This window comes from Pseudopipra pipra, chromosome 7 (assembly GCF_036250125.1).
Source record: "Pseudopipra pipra isolate bDixPip1 chromosome 7, bDixPip1.hap1, whole genome shotgun sequence".
NCBI classification, from domain to species: domain Eukaryota; kingdom Metazoa; phylum Chordata; class Aves; order Passeriformes; family Pipridae; genus Pseudopipra; species Pseudopipra pipra.
In genome coordinates this window covers 11,772,656-11,792,786 of record NC_087555.1, presented here as the reverse complement: position 1 = coordinate 11,792,786, position 20,131 = coordinate 11,772,656, and the positions used below count along the sequence as shown (strand labels likewise).

Genomic DNA, 20,131 nt, shown 5'->3' with positions numbered 1-20,131 from the left:
TCATGAGAACTCAGGGAGGAAGGAGTACAGGACACTGACAGCTGAAGGGTAAGTGTGGCTGTATTAGTCATCACACTAGCACTCTCAGTTGGAAACTCAAGGTGTTGCTTCGTCTGGATCCTATTCCCTATTGAATTTCCATTGCAGTGATCTTCCTGGCTGCCTCTTGTAGAGGATTGGTTAGAAATGCGAGGACATATGAACATGGCTAAGGCTATGGATCAGCTGCTCAAGTATAAGACGCAGTCTGACTAGGCCCATGAGAGAGTCTGAGATAGCAGGGCCGTGAGAAAGCAGCAGCGTCCTTGGGTATTCTAAATTGAGCTGAAAAACAGGAGCTAGGCATTACCAAAACAGAGACACTTAACGAGCCACCTGTGTAAACAATGAAAGACAGTTAAGATGATATCACCACCTAACTGAGCACCAATAATGAGCCTAATTTCTGTAATATTCATGAACCTATTATAGAGTGTATATTAAGCTGTTGTCAATCTACAATAAACGAAGTTCCTGGATTCTCACATTGAGGTGTCTAGAGCTTTCCGTCGAGACAAATTGGCGCCCGTGTGCAGGGACCAGAGGGGGGTCCCTAGGGGATCAAGTCGGATCTCCTGGGTCGGAGTCAAGTCGGACTCCCGAGAGCCAAGTCGGGTTCTCGCAGCCGTGGTCGGACGTAGGAGTTTCGGTCGGTCTTGCCGTGCAGCACAAGAAGGCGAAAGGGCTGGACGAAAAAGAGCTCAACTTGCCGCCGCCGGACGCCTCCCTTTCGGGGATTTCGGACGGCGAAAGAGTTAAGTTCCGTGCTTCCAGGGCCCGGCGCCCGGGACGACTCCTGAAGAAGGAGGCCCGCCGACAAAGCCGCAAAGTCTCGTGGAAAGGGCTGCACAAAGCGTGGTAACACGTTTTTTAGGTAATGAAGGGACAGGCGGCACTATCATTGCTCCAATGCTTTCTGGGAAAGCGGGGAGTTAAGACGAACTGGCTTTGCGGCAGATGCTGCTTTCATGTAAGGGCCAGGGATATGAAGCGAACACTGTAACTGCCTTTACTATCTCTACTTGGAAAGAACTTAGTGATAAACTCTTTACTGCTGCCTATAAGGGAGAAAAAGTTGCTGCTTCCCTCCTTACAATTTGGCGATTGTTATCTGGAACAGTAAAAGGCATTAAAGCACAGTCTGAGGACATTAGGATGCTACCGGATACCATCATACGGAGAAATCGTGTAAAAAGGGAGTCGAGCGGAGTTGAAGGGAGCCGGAGCGGGACCAGAGATCGCGGAGCGGGGCCCGGGACAACCGAGCGGCCCCGCCAACATGAACGCGGTGCTAGCACCTCGGCAGTGCGTATCCAGGACGATCGGAGACGACGGCTGCAGTGTGAAAGTACTGCTGATAGACCAGAGATAAACTTTACGAACACTATGACTGAGTTCCACCTTAAGACATTTCCAGCTTTTCATCTGAACTGTGCAGCGGGACTGCGCCGCGCATTTGTGGCTGTGTTCACGGCGCTGGATGCTTATGCCGCCGTGTTGAGTGAACCCGTGCCGGAGCCAGGTCTGTCCGCCTGTGGCGGGTGCCTACGGGACGGGGCCGGGCAGCGGGGTAGTGGCGGTGGTCGCGCCGCCTGCGTGGCCCCGGCGGCCCGGGGCGCGGCGGGGGGGCTCTGTTTCCCCCGCACTGCTGACAGCCATGGTCCCGGGGGGTGTGCGTTCCCCTTCCCTTCTTTGCAGCGAGTGGTTTTTCCCTGGTGCTGCTCCTCTTCCTAGAGTTAATGACGGTAGCAAAAACATTGGGGGGTGCAGTCGGGGGAGGGGGAAAGCTGTTTCTCTTTTTCCCCGTTACACCAATCACCCCTTCTCTGAAACGTGCCTGTTTGCAGCTGTTCTCTCCCTCTCCTATGTTTTTGTCTTTTCTTAAGCAGACCCTGTGATTAAGTTCCTTCTGCTGATCTCTCTGGGTGAGCCCAGCCCCTCCTTCCCCTCCTTCTTCCTTCGGCAATGAGGAGCGTGCGGGGAGGCAAAGACGGTAAAACACGGAAAAAAGGGAAAAGAGAAAAAACAACTTAAAATTAACAATATCCCAACTTATAAATCAAATAAGATTGCATTGTTTTTACAGCAATAGGTGTTAAGCATGCAGTGTGCTCATGGCATTCTCAAATGTTTTCTTCAAAAACAGAAAGGGAGACTGACGAAAAATCCTTTGAAGTAAGATTAGAAATGACGCGACATCCGTGCTTAGCTTTTGCATATTGCAGAAGGTTGTTAAGAATTTCCTATAGTTTGCCATTTTGCTTCTCTTACATGAAATTTGGCTGTTTCCCCCAGGGGCAGGGTGCAGGTAGAAGATTTGGAGACGGAAGGGGATATAGTCTTGCCCCCTGCAAAAGTAGCTTTATTGCCTTTATGATAAAATAGCATTGCTCTATAAGAAGGGTTGAAGATTTCCAAGATAATATTCTGTTCTTTCTTGCTGTATTTGTCTTTTACATAGAGAGTTATGCAGGATTTGCAGATTGCTGATGGCGGCTATGCCATAAATTTCCTTTGAATTATGAAACTGACAAGAAGTGCACAGCCAATGACCACTTGAAAATGTGTGTGTGATTGAGGAGCGTGTCTGAGGTGGCCACCTGAATGTTGTGTGAAAGAAAAAAGATACGTGAATGTGTGAATGTGTAAACTTAAAAATACTTTCTGCCGGTGTCAAGATTTTAGAGATGTGTAACGTGATTCTGTTGAACCATAGTGATTCCTTATTCTGAATGGGCTCTAAGTTATATTAAGGAAGGCCTACGATAGATATTGACAGTTATTGTAATCTTAGTAATAGCTCGTGTTGCCTTTTCTTGTATTACTAGACGTGTAAATACTACGACAAAGAAAGCGTTGTTGGCACAAAATAAAAACGGGGGAAATTGTAGAGGATTGGTTAGAAATGCGAGGACATATGAACATGGCTAAGGCTATGGATGAGCTGCTCAAGTATAAGACGCAGTCTGACTAGGCCCATGAGAGAGTCTGAGATAGCAGGGCCGTGAGAAAGCAGCAGCGTCCTTGGGTATTCTAAATTGGGCTGAAAAACAGGAGCTAGGCATTACCAAAACAGAGACACTTAACGAGCCACCTGTGTAAACAATGAAAGACAGTTAAGATGATATCACCACCTAACTGAGCACCAATAATGAGCCTAATTTCTATAATATTCATGAACCTATTATAGAGTGTACAGCCTCTGGCATGTACTCTGGACACTAGACTTCTCTCCACTATTCCTCAGTGAGACTTCCTTATTCAAATTTCAGTATGATTCTGTCAAATCCCAAAGTCAACTATCAAAAAAAAGGGACTGTCTCCATCTATTTCAATAAATTTATCAAAATTTGGGATGCATGTGTCTGTTCCAAACAGCACTGAGAAATGGTTCTACTCAAAATAAATATGAAAAACTCACATTAAAATTCCCAAAGCTAGTTTATTTTCAATTTACATTAAAACATACACTTTTCTTACAATTTAAGAAGTGCTGCAAACACTTTGAAGAAATTATAAATTACTGACCAGAAATGCAAAACACGAGTGGAACCTAACACGTATATGCCTTCCTCAGTGAAGTATTCTGTGCCCTTTCTCAGAGGCTCTTTTTCAGAAAATTTCACTTTGGAAGAACTTTACTAATCAAAGAACAATAAGCACTCTATATTGCTAAACATAAACAATTGTACCCATTTTAGAAGTATTGTTCATAAAGGCAATTCTTTTGTCTTCTTCAAATAAATTTTGATTTACTTTTAAAACTTGTTTTATTTTTTACTCTACGGACTGGGGAACACAGAAATTGCGTATCTGTAAACCGATCCCCACGCCTTAATTTGCTGTAAAGAAAAGAGAAAAAAGACATTGTGCATGAATATCATCAAGCACCTATGTAACTATAATAATGTAATTATAATAACAATTCAAATTAAAATAACTCAAGTAGTAAATACTCCTAATGAAAGCTTGCTACACTGAAGAAATTAAATTTATGGAATATAATTATGTCTGAAATAGCAAGGAATAGATAACTACTGCTTTCCAAAATAATTTTAAAAATAGTAGTCTTTTTATGTGAGCTCTGTCATATTAATGTGATATTCCTATAAGACAAAATTCAAAACTTATTTAAACAAAAAGCCTAACAGCACCCATTCAGGACAGTATAATTGCAAATAAAATATAAATCATCTGAAATCTTAAGTGACAACAACCTTTTTTTCTGTTATTAGTTACTGTCTCTCTCAGAAATACAGAGCCTTATCATTCTGGGGTAAAAGAGTGTCAATGTGTCAATATATAATATTATATATAATTAGCATTTTAGCATCTAAATCAATTAGTAAAGTAACAGTGTAACCCTAATCCCCTTCCATTTATTTTACAAGTTATCTGGTATAAACACTTCTGAATTGCCAGTGGTAAAGTGAAGACACTTCCTACATTAGTTTTAGCACCTCCTTGTCCATAGGCTCATTACTTCAAATTGTTTACTTACATAAGTAAGAAATATTTTAGGGTGTATTAGAACAGTGTTCTAATTTTTTTTCCTTTTGTGGATTTGGTTTTTTCTCCTGTCACATTATTGCCAGAAAAGACAGGCATACTCTTTTTACGCCTTTGTAATGAAGTAAGTAGCCATAACCCTTTTACTTTCAACACTGTTACAGGGAAGCCTTGATACTATCTTTACCTCATGAATACTCTTCCTACTAATATACACACAACACAGCATAACTGTTCCTTAAATCAATATTATACTTTCAAAAAATCCAGAATATTTTTAGAAGTAACCAACTTAAAGGTCCTTTTAGATTTAGATCTATTCATGTAAGTGCAAATAGATTAGTTTTCTTAATGGAAGTTTGGCTTCCAAATCCTCTTTTAAATTTTAATAGTTATTATTGTCTTGCCTTTTAACAATCTCAAAAATCCTGTGCCACTAAATTTGCTATGAACAATGAGAGGCAAATGAAGTATAAAATTAATATAGCTAACTAATATAACAAATTATCAAATTTATATATCTTAAATGATTTCTTATATTAGATACAGCTACTTAGAGGAAAACTACTGAATTACACAATATTAGTGCATAAATTTTCTTTCCACTTGACAATATTACAAGGACATTATTATGGTATAAGTTTACCTTTAAGTATAACATTTGCAATTATCCACATCTAAAGGGCTTTATATAATGATAAACATTAAGATTCACTATTGTTCATTATTACTACAGACTATATTTTGAGATTTGAATACTGTTGTTGTCTTACTTTGGAACTTGGAAATCCTGCCACACCGGAGAAGTTTTATACCAACACTGAAGTATCTTTGCAGAAGAGATCTGTGATAGGCTATTAAATCCCCAAATAAACAGCTGAACTATCTTTACTGGGGACAGTTACAGACTCAAAAGGCAAACAAAAGCCCCAATCTACTTGCCCTCACCTACCTGTGTAGATTGGGTTCTTTGTAGCAAATAGTGGGTCTTCCTCGTCTGGATGGTGCTGCTGAGTTTTCTTCCAAAGTTTGGGGGGATTTAGGTACAAAAGTGTGAGACTGCATACCAGTATTTGTCAGATCTTGGAAAGCCTTTCTCCCTGTAAATACAGTAGTTTATATGCCTCATTTTAAATATTTTCTGAATAATTAAGTAAACTTTCAATTAATAATTATTTTTCATAGGTATTTCCTAATTCAGGTACTTGGGTTACTGCTCCTACTAAAGACACTCAACACAAACTGGTAAAAACAACCAAAGAAAATGCCACTACAGCACCTTTCAATAAATTTTGAGCTGTTTGAGGTCTGCCATGGGTCATGGGATGTTTTCAGGAAGCCACATGAGCACTGCAGTTTGCAGTTAACTCCCTAAGTTACTGCATTTACAAAAGTAAAACTGCACACAGCTCATGGCCTGGAATGCAGGGGGAGGGTATACATGTATAATCTGAAGAGTCAAATTGTACAAGAGTTCTCCAGTACTGAATTTTCCAGCTTTATGGCTGCTTTTTGGGCATATGTGCACAAAATGAACATAGCAATCTTTCAATTCAAGATAGGGATTTGGATGTAGGATGGAAAATTAACTAGGTTTTGAATTACTCTTAAATGGATGAAGATCAACTAATTAGCTTGCTTTTTATGTCAGCAGTCTTTGATACCGGTACTGTTTACTAATTTCTCAGTAAAGGTAAAAAAATTATGGGATCCACTTTCCAAAGAAGGAACTGAAGATGAGAAGATACGACTACAAATTACAAAGACTGATACCTCACACAATTGTCAGTATTTGCCTGATAGTTCAGAATTCAAATATTAATCTGAGCTAGGATACTTTCTAGGTGTTGGGATTTTCTCAGACACAATGAAGTAAACAGGAACTTGTTAAGAACAAGTATGTTTACAAAATACCCCCCTAATGCTACACTACACTTACCATGACAAGGTGTCAGAGCATTTTTGTAACTCTCTTTAGAAATATGGTCCAGATTTTGTTCTGCTTTTTCAGCATTCGGTACTTCATTATGATCATTTTCCCCATGGATTTCAGAGTCTTGCAGTATGGAGAAGTTGACAGAAGCATTTTGGTTATCAAGAGCTGGGAGCCACACCTGGGAAAAGCTATCTAGACCTTCCTGGGAAAAGCTATCTACATTTAATGACATATTCTTAGAACATTCAACTTGAATAATAGGCTTTAATTTACTCATAAAGGAACCTATTTCATGAGGGACTTCCTGATCATCCAAAATATTCTGCCTGCCCAGATCAATAGGCCTGAAATAACTTTTTTCTTGTCTGGTCTCAGTATTATCAGAACTAAATCTCTGTTTCTGCTTTACCTGATTACCAGAAGAACTACTAATGGGGAGGGGTTTAATTGCCACTGCTGAGAAATCTGCTTTCTTTAACATGTTAGCATCATCATGCACTTGTTCTTTAGCTTGTGGTGTATTCAGAGCTACACCATCCTGAGTAACTAAAGCTACTTGTGTTTGCTGAGTTTCTGTTACTTTATTTCCAGCCTCTGCATGCAATGAATCCTTATTTTTTAATTCTTGATTTTTACAAGCTGAGAACAGTGTAAGCTTTCCCTTTGGTATTATGTATGTTTTCCGGCCGGCCCTTGCCAATGTACGTTTTAATCTGCCTGGTGAACAAGGGCTTCTCTTTTGGTCTACTTTCTGACTAATTTTATGAATGCTGTCATTTGCAGTTTCTCTACTTTGTCTGTAACTACTTTTTTTATTGTCTTTTCTCTTTATAATATTTTTAGGGTTTTGTTTTGTCTTGCTGTCAAGTTGGTTTATCTCTGTTTGAGATTTTTTTGAAATATATTCTTCATCCTGGCCATTTTCCCCTCCAAAGGATTTTGCTGTGTTTGCTTTGGAAGGGTTTTGAAAAGTTTTCCTATTTTTTGTTGGTCTGCTATCTTTCTCATTTGTATTTAGAAAGTCACCCTGTAAAGGAAACACCTTAGAAGTATTATCTTGGAATGGCAAATTTTCAGTACAAGAAACTTCTGGTGGGATCTTGTTAAGAGGTGAGCTTGAGTTTGCCTTTTGAATTTTGCTTTCCATGTCTCCAGACATTTCTGAGAAAGTTTCTTCATTTGTCTCCTGTTTTCTTGGACTCACTACGTTAACCTGGTACATCCTCCTCCTATCTTTAGCTTTACTTGTTTTACTCTGTTTCTCTGCAGAATCTCCTGTAGGTACCTGCTCTGTCTGACTTTGGAATAGTTGAATTTCTGAGCCAGTAGTTTTTGAGGTTTCACTATTGTCAGCCCCAGCATGCCTTTCTTCTGCACATAAATTTGAATCAACTTCAGTCTTGCTTTTGATTTTTTCTTTATCCTTCTTAGAATATTTTACCTTTCTGAACTTTGCTAATATTTTGTCAGAATTTGCATTACTAATTTTATTTTGGTGCAATTTATAATTGTCTTTTGCTGTAACTGTGAGTAGTTCACCAGCATCACTGGCAGTCAACTCCATATCAGCATCATAAAGTGTTTCTTCAGGCTTCAGCAGCTTCTTAAAATCTGTCTTACTTTCATTGCTATATTTAAGAGGTGAGGGAATCATGTGACACAAGTCATTTGAACCTTCCTGCAAATTTGTATCATTGGGGTTGCTGCCACTGTTGATACCATGTTTAGGCAGATTCAATGACCCACATTTTTTATCAAAATCCTTTAAATTAGGTTGAGTTTTTGACTTATGAAGTACTGCATGTTTCTTTCTTTCCGTCACATTTCCACAGGATAGCAATGAACTACCATGATGCTGTTTTGTAAGCTCCTCAGACTGTCCTAAGGATTGTGTATTTTTGACACGAGTCACAAGGGCACTATTGCAACTTAATTCTGTGCACAGTTGATTTTCTGCAAAAAGAAAAAATTCAGCAGCTTAGTGAAAGAAAGAATAGAGTGTAGCTCTATAAAAATTACTCTCTATAAAATTACTGAGGGTTGAACCACAAGTAGGAAAAAATAAAAATTTTTTTTTTTTTTAACTGAATACACACATTCTGTGGTTGGTCCTCAAAAATTTAGTTAACTAGAGCTAATTTCGTATTTTACCAAAGTTGCACTTTTGAAATTGGACATAAATTGAAATATACTTTTCTATAACTACTTCAGTTATTATGTGGTTCTTACAAGGTTTTATTCTGTTCACATTGATTTTGTTACATTTCAGTTGTGTTATTTCAATGAACACTATTCCACAAGTGATTGTCAGGACACATATATTTATGGGTGAGCATTCTATTTTTCATTAGTTTATTACAGTTCAGGAATCTTACTATACCTTCTGTATTGCACATCAAGTAGTGAATTATTAAATATTAATTCTCAGAGAGCTCTGAAAAATAAATCACCTGTACAGAAATACATCATACCTTTAAAAAATTTATTCTTGTCAACAGCTGTTTCCACTGGATCTGTTTCAATTAACTTTTGATTACTTGTACCAGAAGGCAATAATGATGCAAACTTGAGTTGATCTGAATGCACTTCCTCTGACAAATTAGTGGTACACTTGTAGGAATTTGGTATTTCACCCAGAGAAGGGCTACCTTGCTGTTTTGCATTAGCTGTTTCGATTAAAGGAAGCCTCACTGGCAATTCTACAGATCTGAAAAGAGGAAATTTTACTGTGAAGATTTTTATTACATTTTCTAACATAACATTCCATTGTTAAAATGTTTCCTTAATAATGTATAAAAGCAGAAAACGAGAACTCGAGTATGAAACCTGGTTCTATCTTTGGGCAAATGTATTTTTGATGATAAAGAATCCTGCTTTGTGCTAGTGAGATCACATGAAGCAAGCAGGGAATTATTCAAATACAGGTTTTGTCTACCACTCTGTATCGGGACGAAGCTGGTCCTGTAGGGACCCCAGATCTGGGAACGCGCTGCGGAGAACGCTGCCCCGAAAGAGAGGGTGGGGCTCTGACAGCGGCCTCGGGAAACGCGCTGCAGAGCACGCTGCCCCGAATGCGAGGGTGGGGCTCTAACAGCGGCCTCGGGAAACGCGCCGCTGGTCATTAGCGGGGTCCCGGGGCGGTGGGTTTTTTTTTATTTTGGTAGTTTGTCTGGCCGCGGGCGGCAGAGAACGCGCCGCCCCTGAAGTGGGCGGGGCTCTGTCGGGCTACGCCGGGGAAACGCTGTTCTGTGAAGCAGGGCCCCGGGGAGGCGTAGCAAAGCCGCGGGGGACGCGTCGCCCCTGAAGTGGGCTGAGCCGGGGAAGTGCTGTTGTAGTAAACTGGACCCCGTCGGGATAGGTTATTAGCCGAGTTCAGTCCCTGCCGCGCTCGGCTCCTTCCCCCCCCCCCGAGCTGCCCGTGGCCCCGCGCCGCGTCTGGCTCCGCCTCCTCCCCTCCGAGCTGCTCGCGGCCCCGTGCCGCGCTTGACCCCCCCCCCTTGCCGAGCTGGGACTCTGCGAAGCCCAGTTCCTAGCCGAACCCTGGCCTCTGCCGCGTTCGGCCCCTCCCCTGCCGAGCTGGGACTCTGCAGAGCCCAGTTCCTGGCCGAACCCTGGCCTCTGCCGCGTTCGGCCCCTCCCCTGCCGAGCTGGGACTCTGCAGAGCCCAGTTCCTGGCCGAACCCTGGCCTCTGCCGCGTTCGGCCCCCCTCCCTTGCTGAGCTGGGACTCTGCGGAGCCCAGTTCCTGGCCGAACCCTGGCCTCTGCCGCGTTCGGCCCCCCCCCCCCTTGCCGAGCTGGGACTCTGCAGAGCCCAGTTCCTGGCCGAACCCTGGCCTCTGCCGCGTTCGGCCCCTCCCCTTGCCGAGCTGGGACTCTGCGGAGCCCAGTTCCCGGCCGGGCCCTGGCCTTTGCCGCGCCCGGCCCCGCCCCTGCTGAGTCCAGTATGAATCGGATAGCAAAACTGTTAACCTCCCAGAAACGGGATGTGGGAGGGGGTGCTCCTTCCATGGAGCGGGCTGGGTGGACCCAGGAGTCCTGGAGTGTTCTTTGAGGCCACCTAGAAACCTGTACTGGGGCTGTTCTTGTACTGTGGAGTTACAATAGCCCAACAAAAGTAGTGAAATTGTGGGGGCAGTGAGACAATAACTGCTAGCCTCCCAGTCGTTATGAGTTTAGGTTCCTGAAAGTTTAAAAATCGTGTTAATCTTGGGTTCACGCGGTGGCTATTTAGTTCACGCGGTGGGCACGTGTGAACTGGGATCACAAACTGATACTATAGGTAGGTATTAAATTATCAGCATGGAAAGTATGGGGGTGTGGGTTTTTTTTGTGTGTGTGTGTTTTCTCTCCCACAGGACCCCACTGGCTTCCGACATGTGTGACAAAGCTTATCATGAGCAGCAAGAATTCTGAATGGAGTTAAAAGGGATGCTGAGCAGCACAGGTCCAGCCTGAACATCACATAGAAGAGAGCATATCCTAAATATGGTTCATTTGTGTTCACTAACTACTACTAACGGGTGTGATGGTTCAGTCATCGTGTGTCTGTCTCTCAGGTGTCTTGTCCATACCCAATGTTGTGATTTGTGTAATGAACAATGATGAAATTAGAATCTCAGGTAGAGTTTTCAACTGATACTGTTCCTTAACTGTGTGAGCTGCGCAGGAGATCGCCAGTTTTGGAGCGAGTAGAGACCATAAACCAGTAAGTATTAATGTAAGCTGCAGGGTCAGCAGAACCTAGAGCAAGGTGCACCGCTATGCATCCAGGTACTCAGGAACCATTCTTACAATCCGTGGAAAGGCTGCCAGTTGCTGTAGGGAAGCAGGTTTTGAGATACTTGGTTACAGAAGCTGCTAGTTACGTAACTAGCTAGGGGTTATGCTAATACAAGCTGTCAAAGGTACTATCCTTGGTGCAGTAATGCAGGCTTGTGCCGGGATGGGGTCCTTAGACCATCAAATAATTGCATTTGTATCTGCTATGACAGTAGTGGGGGTTGTTTGAGCTTTTCTTTGTTTTCCAGGATTTAAATCAGGAGTTGTCTATATTGCTACCTTGCTGGTTCAGCTGTCGTGGGGGGTATTGCTGACCTCAAGGCCCTCTTGTGCGCCTTTCCAATGACATCTGTAGCATTGTGGATAGGGTGTCTTCAAGCCTCCTGGGTGGAGGCCAAAGCAGACTAGTTATGTTGATCAGTGTGCTATGTACGCAGCAAAATAGACTGCTTGTTTCCTACCAGACTTATGGCTTGCATAATTTGTAAGCGGTGTTGTTTTGTCCATTTCCAAGTTTTTCTCAGCAGCATTTGTACTCCCAGGAACTCCTTTTTACAGAGGATTGTTCACCCCTTTGGAGTTTTGGGAGAAACACTGTGCTTGGCCAGGGGCCTCCTTTAAGCTGATGGTCTTGTGGTCCCTGTGGGAGCTGGGGGCAGAACGCAGTTTGCAGGTGGGGACCTTGTCCTTCTCACAGTAGCATTCCAGCAATTTGCCGTGCTGGGGCATTTTCCTCTCAACCAACACTTGGGCGCCGCAGAGCCCCACCAGGACGTAGTTTTTCCATTCCCTGGGTGTTCTTTGTGCTGTGCTCGCTCAGGTGGGCTTGGCATGGGGGGGGCGCCGTGCATGTCAGGCGAGGCTTCAGGGCTGGATAGGGACCCTGAAGGCAGAAATCACACAGGATCACCTCCGCTTGTTGTCCCAAATTCTCCTCCTTCTGTTTGCATTGCACTTTCTGCTTTTCCTCCCCTTGATGAACACAAGCATCCAAAAGGTTCCCCACTATGTTGCGAAGATGGGAGTTGGGCTGCAGCTCCCCGGTGGAACCTGGGGTGAGCTCAGTTCCTGCCTTAGAAACTATGGAACCACAATATCCCTGGAAGGATTTAGATAAGACCCTTGCCACGTTCCACCCTTAAATGGAATAGGGAAGTGACCAAGTCCCAGGTCCACAGATCCGTGTAACTAGGCGTGACCCGCGCCCCTTTGTCACCTGTACTATCTGGTGGGGACCTACTAATTTGCAACAGGTGCGGGCTTTAGTGGACACCGGGGCGGAGGTCACAATATTACACGGGAATCCTACTAAGCATAAGGGGGACTTGTCGTCAGTATGGGGACTTGGGGAGCATCCAGTCCAAAGTGTACAGACAAAAATAAAATTACAGGTTGGACATTGGCAGCCGCAATGATGTCAAGTCATGATAGCGGCAATAGGAGAATATATAGTCGGTATAGATCTTTTACAAGGTAACACTTTAACGATAGGTCAGCAGTTATGGACATTTGGGACTCCGCGGTGGTTAAGTGTCCGAGCAATTCGAGTGGGGCGTGTTCAGGCAGTTGCAGAGATACCTGTTGCTACACAGGTGGTAAATATCAAGCAATAATGAATACCCGGTGGGGATGAAGCTATCCAACAGATTATAGATGACCTTTTGGAGGTCCAGGTGCTGCGTTGTGCACATTCGTCGTTTGGTAGTCCAGTTTGGCCGGTGGAGAGGCTCGATGGGAGTTGGCAGATGACTGTAAATTACAGAGGGGTGGGGCAAGGATTTTTGGGAACAGATCTGGAATGCTCTGAAGAATCGTGACGTTCGTGTATTCCATGTCGATGCCCACATGAACCAGGAGATCGTGCCCTGGCCTTATGGGCACACGATAAGTCTGGGCACGCAGGGCAGGATGCAATGCTTGCTTGGGCAAGGGCCCAAGACATTCTCATGCCCCAGATAGCTACCCAGCAAGTGCTTAGCGAGTGTACTGTTTGTCAATTCTTGAGGGAGCGCAAAGTGCTCTCATTACCGCTAGGGCATTTGAAACGCAGATCACGCGGTGGAGAAGTATGGCAAATTGACTTTCCTGGTCCGTTGACAGGATATCAAAGGCAGAGATATTTGCATAGCAGCGGACACCCATTTTAGCCTTATAGTAGCCGTCAGAAATGGTTTGCAGGTGGTCGGGTGTGGTACCAAGCCCCAGGAAAAAGGAGTCCTGTGGCTGCTGAGATTGTAGCAGCCGATGATTCTCAGGCTGTTACTATTGCAATTGAAGGTCAAACAGAGGTTAAAGGAGTTCTCACTCCACACCCGAGACGAGGAGAGTGAGGGTGGGAGAGGGTGTCGACCTATAACCATTTTCCCATTCCTTCTGCATTTAGGTATCCGGGCGAGTGCGCACGGATAGTCCAACCATCATGAACATGCCTATTCCTGCAGTAAGCAAGCTGCATGTATTGAATAATGGTACACGTTTTTGTGTTTTATCTAGCAGGTTTCTCGTTGCACCGGATCTAGGGGGTCACTCTGTCAAAGGATCCAAAAAGCTGAACGTCATGGACATGTTATTTCCTGTTACTTGTGATAAAAGGGGGATAGTTTTCCTAATGATGGTCGCGCGGTACTTATATTTTTTGTTTGTATCTTTGCAATTGATTGTGGCGTTCCCCTTCCCCTTTGGACTGATGTAACACCCTTTTCGGGCGGGCAACCTCATGCGAAGTATATGGAACTAAGACCTGTGCCTGGTAGGCATGATGGTAATGAAAGGATTGTCGGTTATGTACCTTCCATGGGCTTCGGCCTGTTCAAACCAGTAACATTGAGTGTTCTGTTTCATTTGTGCTACGATTTCACAACCTTCCGGAACCCTCCGGTTGTGGACAACTGTCTTTTATAGCATGGAGGCAAGAGGTACCTGCACTACCACTCCATGAGGTGGAGGGGTTCGATTGCAGTCAGGGGCTCGCTATGGCAGGATGGCTTGCCCCCGATGAGGCCTTGAATTTACAAAAGGAGTGAAAACTGCCCGAGGGGGCAATGATTAAACCAGGCGGTTGTCTGGTGCTAGACCACACTCCCGGTGTACGGGACCTGCAATGGCTCCCCATAGGCCCATAAAAATGGTGGCTGGCAGTCGACCGCTTCATACTATAAAAGATGTATCGAAAGTATTAAGTTGTCCTATGGTTCAAACCGAGTTCTAAGTTCTTTTATTGCAGTGTTTAAGCCCATGCAAGTGGACATACCGGCTCATCCGTTTCACCGTGATATCTGTCAACCGGAGACTGTCCAGTAACTAATCACCAGAACACACGCGGACCTCCTCCCCGGGGATGGACATGATGACCGGGACAGTCTTGTCGGGACTCTCTCTATTTGAAACTCACCGGTGCCATGGTCCAAACACAGACCACGCGGTGGCATGTATCGGGACGAAGCTGGGATGTTATTTTTGGTCTGTGTTTGGCCTTAGCCACCTGCAGTTAGTTTATATTTTCTCCTGCCAAGTCTTCTGATAAACCAGTGAACTTGGCCTTGGAGGGAGAGCTTCTATGTAAACTGTTTTAATTGGTCTGTTGTGATTGGTCAATTGCTCGTCAGGGGCAGTTGGAGGACAAAGTGATGATGATGGTGCTGAAGGCCATCCCCCAGACTCAATTGGGAAGACCCCCCCAAAATCACTGCGCCTGCGTCAGGGGATTTCCAAGGTGCTCACGCACGCGCAGGAGGGGTGCACTTACATAACAGAAGGGGTGGGATTCAGAGCCCTGACGGGGCGGTGCTGGCCACACCTCTCCGGGGCAGGTGCTCTCAAAAAACTTTATAAAAAGCAGAGACGCTTCTTGGGGGGGGGGCCGGCTCTTCACGATGGACCAAGTTGCTTTCAGCGGGGACGCCTCCTTGAAGTGGGAGCCTGCCACCCCCCATGAACCCGCAGCTGCTGCAGAGGGATTTCATTATTTGGTTAGGATGGGTAAGACTTGTTTACAGGTGATACCTTGGTGAGTATGGGGGGGAAGCCTTCTTCCTAGGGTCTTTTGGTGCACTTTTTCCTCCGCCCCAATCCTTCTCCCTCAGGCGCCTGTTTTGTTTTCTCCCTTTTCCCTGGTTGGCCACCTTTTCCTAATAAATAGCTATTATTTTTGCCAACTAGCAACGGTGTTTGGTTTATTCACGTACCAGAATCTCTCGAACCTGTGTTTTTCCCTTGGCTTAGTCCCTTCGCTGCTACACACTCTCTCCCTAAACTCCAAGTTGTAAATAGGTAATGTCTGAATTAGACAGGAAATTGTTTCTCATTACCTCAAAAATACCTAGGACAATATACAGATTAGCTGTAAAAAAAAAATCCACAGACACTTAACCAATAATATAACCTCCTACCTCGCTGACTGACGTGCACTCTTGAACTGGTCATCAGTAGGGCTACTTGGATCAGCTGACAGAGGAAAGGAACTCTGCAGATTCTTTCAAAAGAAGAACAGTGGGGAAGTACAAATAGTTGAATATTCTCTTATGTTTTAAGTATTGGAAATACTCAAAGGGGAAAAAAAAACAAAAATGAATGGGGGAAAAAAATAGAAGCACTGATGGAAGGCACATGATATTCAACACAGGTAATAATTTTAAAGGAAAATACTTTGTAACAAAGTTCATCAAAATTCAAAACCTACTTGCATCCCAAAGCACTGTACAGACTTTTTCAGTGCAAACTGCATTATACATATAGAAGCACAGAGTAACACTAAACAACAGTTTAGAACAGAAAACGCAGTATTTTCCTTTTTTTAAAATTAATTGCAATTTTTCCATGAGACAAGGACTAACATGGACTATGTTTTCTGGTTAAGTTTCCACATGTAGGATATCTATTGCAGCACTAAGCAAGGAAGGCAGGTAGCTTGCTCACCATATACTGAAGTACTAAGTTTGAGTTAACTGATACTTAACTTTTAGATACTTTGTAAACCAGACTAAATCCTAAACTTTCAGTGCAGCAACATTTAATTTATTTCACTAGACCAGTGTTTCATCCCAAGTTTTAAAGAACTGGCATAAATGTTTTACCACACATATATATTTCAACATTGCACTCAATCTGATGCTTTGAAAATCTTATCATGCAAAATGAGTTCAATATGGTAATAGTTCAAAAAACATCTTACCTCAGAAGGACTGCTTATTTCTATTGCAGTTAAAAGGTGATCATTCAAAAATGCTTCTATTCCAATAAGAGTTTTATTCTGAATGTAAAAGAAAAAGTAATTTAAAAAATATATTTTAAGTGGCTTCTGTCTTAAGAAGAGACAAAAGGTGAATCTACGCTATAATTTTTTTTTAGACTTAATTGAGCACAAATTGATTTTAATACCATCTTAATGCCTATAAATATAAAGGTGAAGCTGACACTAAAGTGGCTATGGATAAACATACACACTGATAGACAAAATAGTAAGAACAATAAAACCTATGAAAGAAAAATCAAACTTAAATACTACGCTTCAGATTATACAACTTCAGAAATGTGAGATATATATTTTAAATCACCATTTTAAGAAGTAACATTAAGTTTCCAAAAAAGATAAAAGGTTGGTTTATCTGATCTAAGTTTAAATTATATTATTTGCAGCATACCAAACTGTTTAGTTTTTGACGAAGCAAGATATTATGAAGCTGCAGTTTTTCTACTTCCTTCTGAAGACAAATCCTCTCATTCTTTAGCCTGCGAGAATTTTCTTTCTCAACACTTAAAGCCACGGCTAATGCTCTGTTATTTTGTTGTAAAGATACTTTCAACATAGATGAGTTATCTAAAGGAGACAAAAATGGTGTTATTTTCACCAGCTTCAATTCCAGGCCCTCTCTGTGTGAACTATCACTATGCAACAAATTTTTATCTGCAAGTTTTGATGCAACAACAGCAAAGCCGGATACTTTCCAGTGCAAAACTGTTTCTGTGGCTGTCAGTCTGATGGCTACTCTGTTTCATGTTCAAGCTTATTTCATGCACAGGTTCTGCTAAGGTTCTTTTAAGAAGAAAGCATTTAAAAATTCATAGCTTTAAATTCAAAATATACCTTCCACTATCCTAATGAAAACCTACCTACACACATCTGTTACAGAATGCTTAAGAACTTAACTTTTTTTTCCAATGGCACTGCATATTACCAAAATGTCGGGAGCTTTTCCCTCACATTCACAGTAGGCACATAGTTAACCTGAACTCAAAGCAGAGAAAAGTCTGACAATACTCTAAAAGAGCACAAAAAGGAGCGAGGCTAGTTTGAAAACTGCTCCTACTACAGCTCTTCATTGTCTTATGTTATTAGTTCTGTGATCTGTTATCCAAAATTTGCAAGGCCTTATTTCTTTGCCTTGGGAAACAGACAATAACAGTGCAAGGTTGTTATTCCAAACATTAGGCTTTGAAATTACTATTAATCTTACTGAATTACGAATTATTTCTATTACTGCAGTGTGGAGATTTCTAAAGGACACTAGCACTATTCATCTATATGGTTTATTTTTCACTGAAAATTAGTATTTTTACATAAAGCCACAGTAAGTTAAAATATCTATACAAAAAGAACAAAAATATATAAATATATATAGAAACAACAAAAAAATCTTCCTGCACCGCTCACAGAAAGAGAAGCAGAAGTCAACATTCACTGAACATGCTGCTTGAAACAGAGCTCTCAAATAACAGTGTTTCACTACATTTATAGTGTCCCAATCTTTTGCAGAAAAGTTTCTGAGATGTTCCATAGTGGTATTTTTGTCTGAGCCAGAAACAAACCCCAACCATTTACCACGGCAGACCTGTGTTTGAATGTAATGTTGACTAACTGGGAAAACAAAGTTTCCCAGTGATTAAGTGACAAGTGACTAAATCAGCAGATTAATATTTCCAGTTTTCTTGGATTCAGTAAGTTATATAAAATTATTCATTGAATAATTTTATATAAATCCCATTTTTGCAGATGGGAATACTAGGTGTTTTACCATGGCAACTATATATTAAGAGTTCATTGATTTTACTCATTTTGATTCCTCGGTTTTTAGATGCCCCAAGCATGGCTGTGGACATGGGTGTTGTAAATGCACTTGATTATACTCTTTACAAAAACACTAGCACACCAAGAAGCATGGACCCAAAATACTCTGAGAACTATATAAATAAATAACTTACAATCACATTTTAGCTGTCAGACTCTCCTAAAATTCTCAACATAAGTTAGTATTTTTAACAGGCAGCATTTCAGCAAATCATGTTAAATACAACTACTATTCCTTTTAAAGCCATACATTCTAAGTACAGTAGATGGCTTCAGTTTTAACAGTACTTACTCATCAACTTAGTTTTGATTTTAGAAGCTAAAGAAGCATTCAATTTTGCAGCTTGTAATGTTCCATCCCTCTTTTTCCTACGCCCTTTAATAGCATTCAAGGTGAACATGGCAGATGGTGATTTAGCAGTTGCTTCTTTATCCATCATCAAAATGAACCTGTACATTGTCAAGGGGAATGTCCAAATAAATAAATAAGTTATCTTGCTCACACTTCTTAAAATTAGGTTTCATTATCTCTTACAAGGATATAAGGTCTGAAATCGAAAAAATTGCTTCAGTCTTTACCTTTGTTCAAATAATTAAAACAGATTAATGAATAAATCAACACATTGAAAGATTAACACAGAGGCGAAATATTTTAACCTAAAATGATCCCACTTTTTTTTAGCTTGTCCATTCCCTCAAGTTAACTATCTAAGTTTGCATTTAAAAGATAAAACCCCTAAGGTCCTATTACTTCACAACACGACCAGAGCACCTTGTGCTTCGTCAGGACAGACTTTAAACTCACACAATTAAATAAACCGGATTATAAATGCTGTAAGTTTAAGCAGAGAGAGAGAAAAAACGGCCCGCAAGCAGACGTAGGACAGGGGGCGGTGTCCCGGCCCAGCGCTCCGATGAGGCTCCAGCCGCCCTCACGGCCCCCTCAGCGCCCTCACGGCCCCCTCGCGGCCAAACGGCTGCCCGCGCGCCGGCGGCCGCGAGAGGCGGGGCCGTTGGGCCCGGCACGTGCGACGGCGCGCGGGGCAGGCGCTGCGGGCCCAGCCTGGGGCCTGACGGGGCGTTCGGGACAAACTGCCCAGGGAGCCGCCAACAGCCGAGGTGTGCTGCGGGATTCAAAGGGAAGATGCACAGCCAGGCCGGAACAGCTGGATATAAACCCCTCCCGTGTCGACAGCCTGGTTTATGCCGCGGCCAACATCCATCCTTTTTGATGCTTGGTTGATAAAACAGGAAAGGCATTGTAGCACTTTTGTTACATACATGCAGAATTACCTGTGTTAAAATAGTTCACGTGTTCTTGTACTTACAGAGTCACAGAATATTTTGAGTTGGAAAGGACCCACGAGGATCATCCAGTCCAGCTCTTAATGAATAGCCCACATGGGGATCGAACCCATGACCTTGGAGTTATTTGAACCGTGCTCCAACCAACGGTCCAGGACACTCCAGAAGAAGGAGATGCAGAAGTCATCAACCTTTAATCCACGGTTCCAGTTCTTTCATGCATCTCTGGGTGATTTAAAAAGGAGTGGGGTGTCTGTAACTTCACAACAATGTGCCTTTGCAAAACCATTTTAAATACTAACCATTAATAAAGCTAAAATTGAAAAAAAATATTAATTGTATAAACACTTAGCATCAGTCTCAGTACACTGTGAGGAAGGAAGCAGGGAACTACAGGTATTCCACCTGGCTGTCAGAGATTTTTAGGAAGAGTTTGATATGTTTGGCTTTCAGTTCAAAGACTTCATTTAGGTTAAAAGGAGAAATCCATGTAATTCCT

The 20,131-nt window shown here is 42.5% G+C and overlaps 1 protein-coding gene across 2 annotated transcripts; it reads right to left on the bottom strand.

The window, feature by feature from the left end:
* Positions 1 to 3,461: 3,461 nt before the first annotated feature.
* Positions 3,462 to 19,778, bottom strand: SGO2 (shugoshin 2). 2 transcript variants are annotated; one of them, XM_064661980.1, is made up of 9 exons: positions 19,656 to 19,778; positions 18,620 to 18,777; positions 16,904 to 17,079; positions 16,435 to 16,512; positions 15,653 to 15,735; positions 8,956 to 9,191; positions 6,488 to 8,437; positions 5,501 to 5,648; positions 3,462 to 3,881 (listed from the first exon to the last, which is right to left on the bottom strand). In XM_064661980.1, exons 2-9 carry the CDS (start codon positions 18,765 to 18,767, stop codon positions 3,776 to 3,778), a joined length of 2,925 nt encoding a protein of 974 aa, XP_064518050.1. In that variant the 5' UTR covers positions 18,768 to 18,777; positions 19,656 to 19,778; the 3' UTR covers positions 3,462 to 3,775. The 2 variants fall into 2 exon arrangements, with proteins under 2 accessions (XP_064518050.1, XP_064518049.1); XM_064661979.1 differs by lacking the exon at positions 19,656 to 19,778 and having other exon boundaries at positions 18,620 to 18,798.
* Between the last annotated feature and the right edge of the window lie 353 nt (positions 19,779 to 20,131).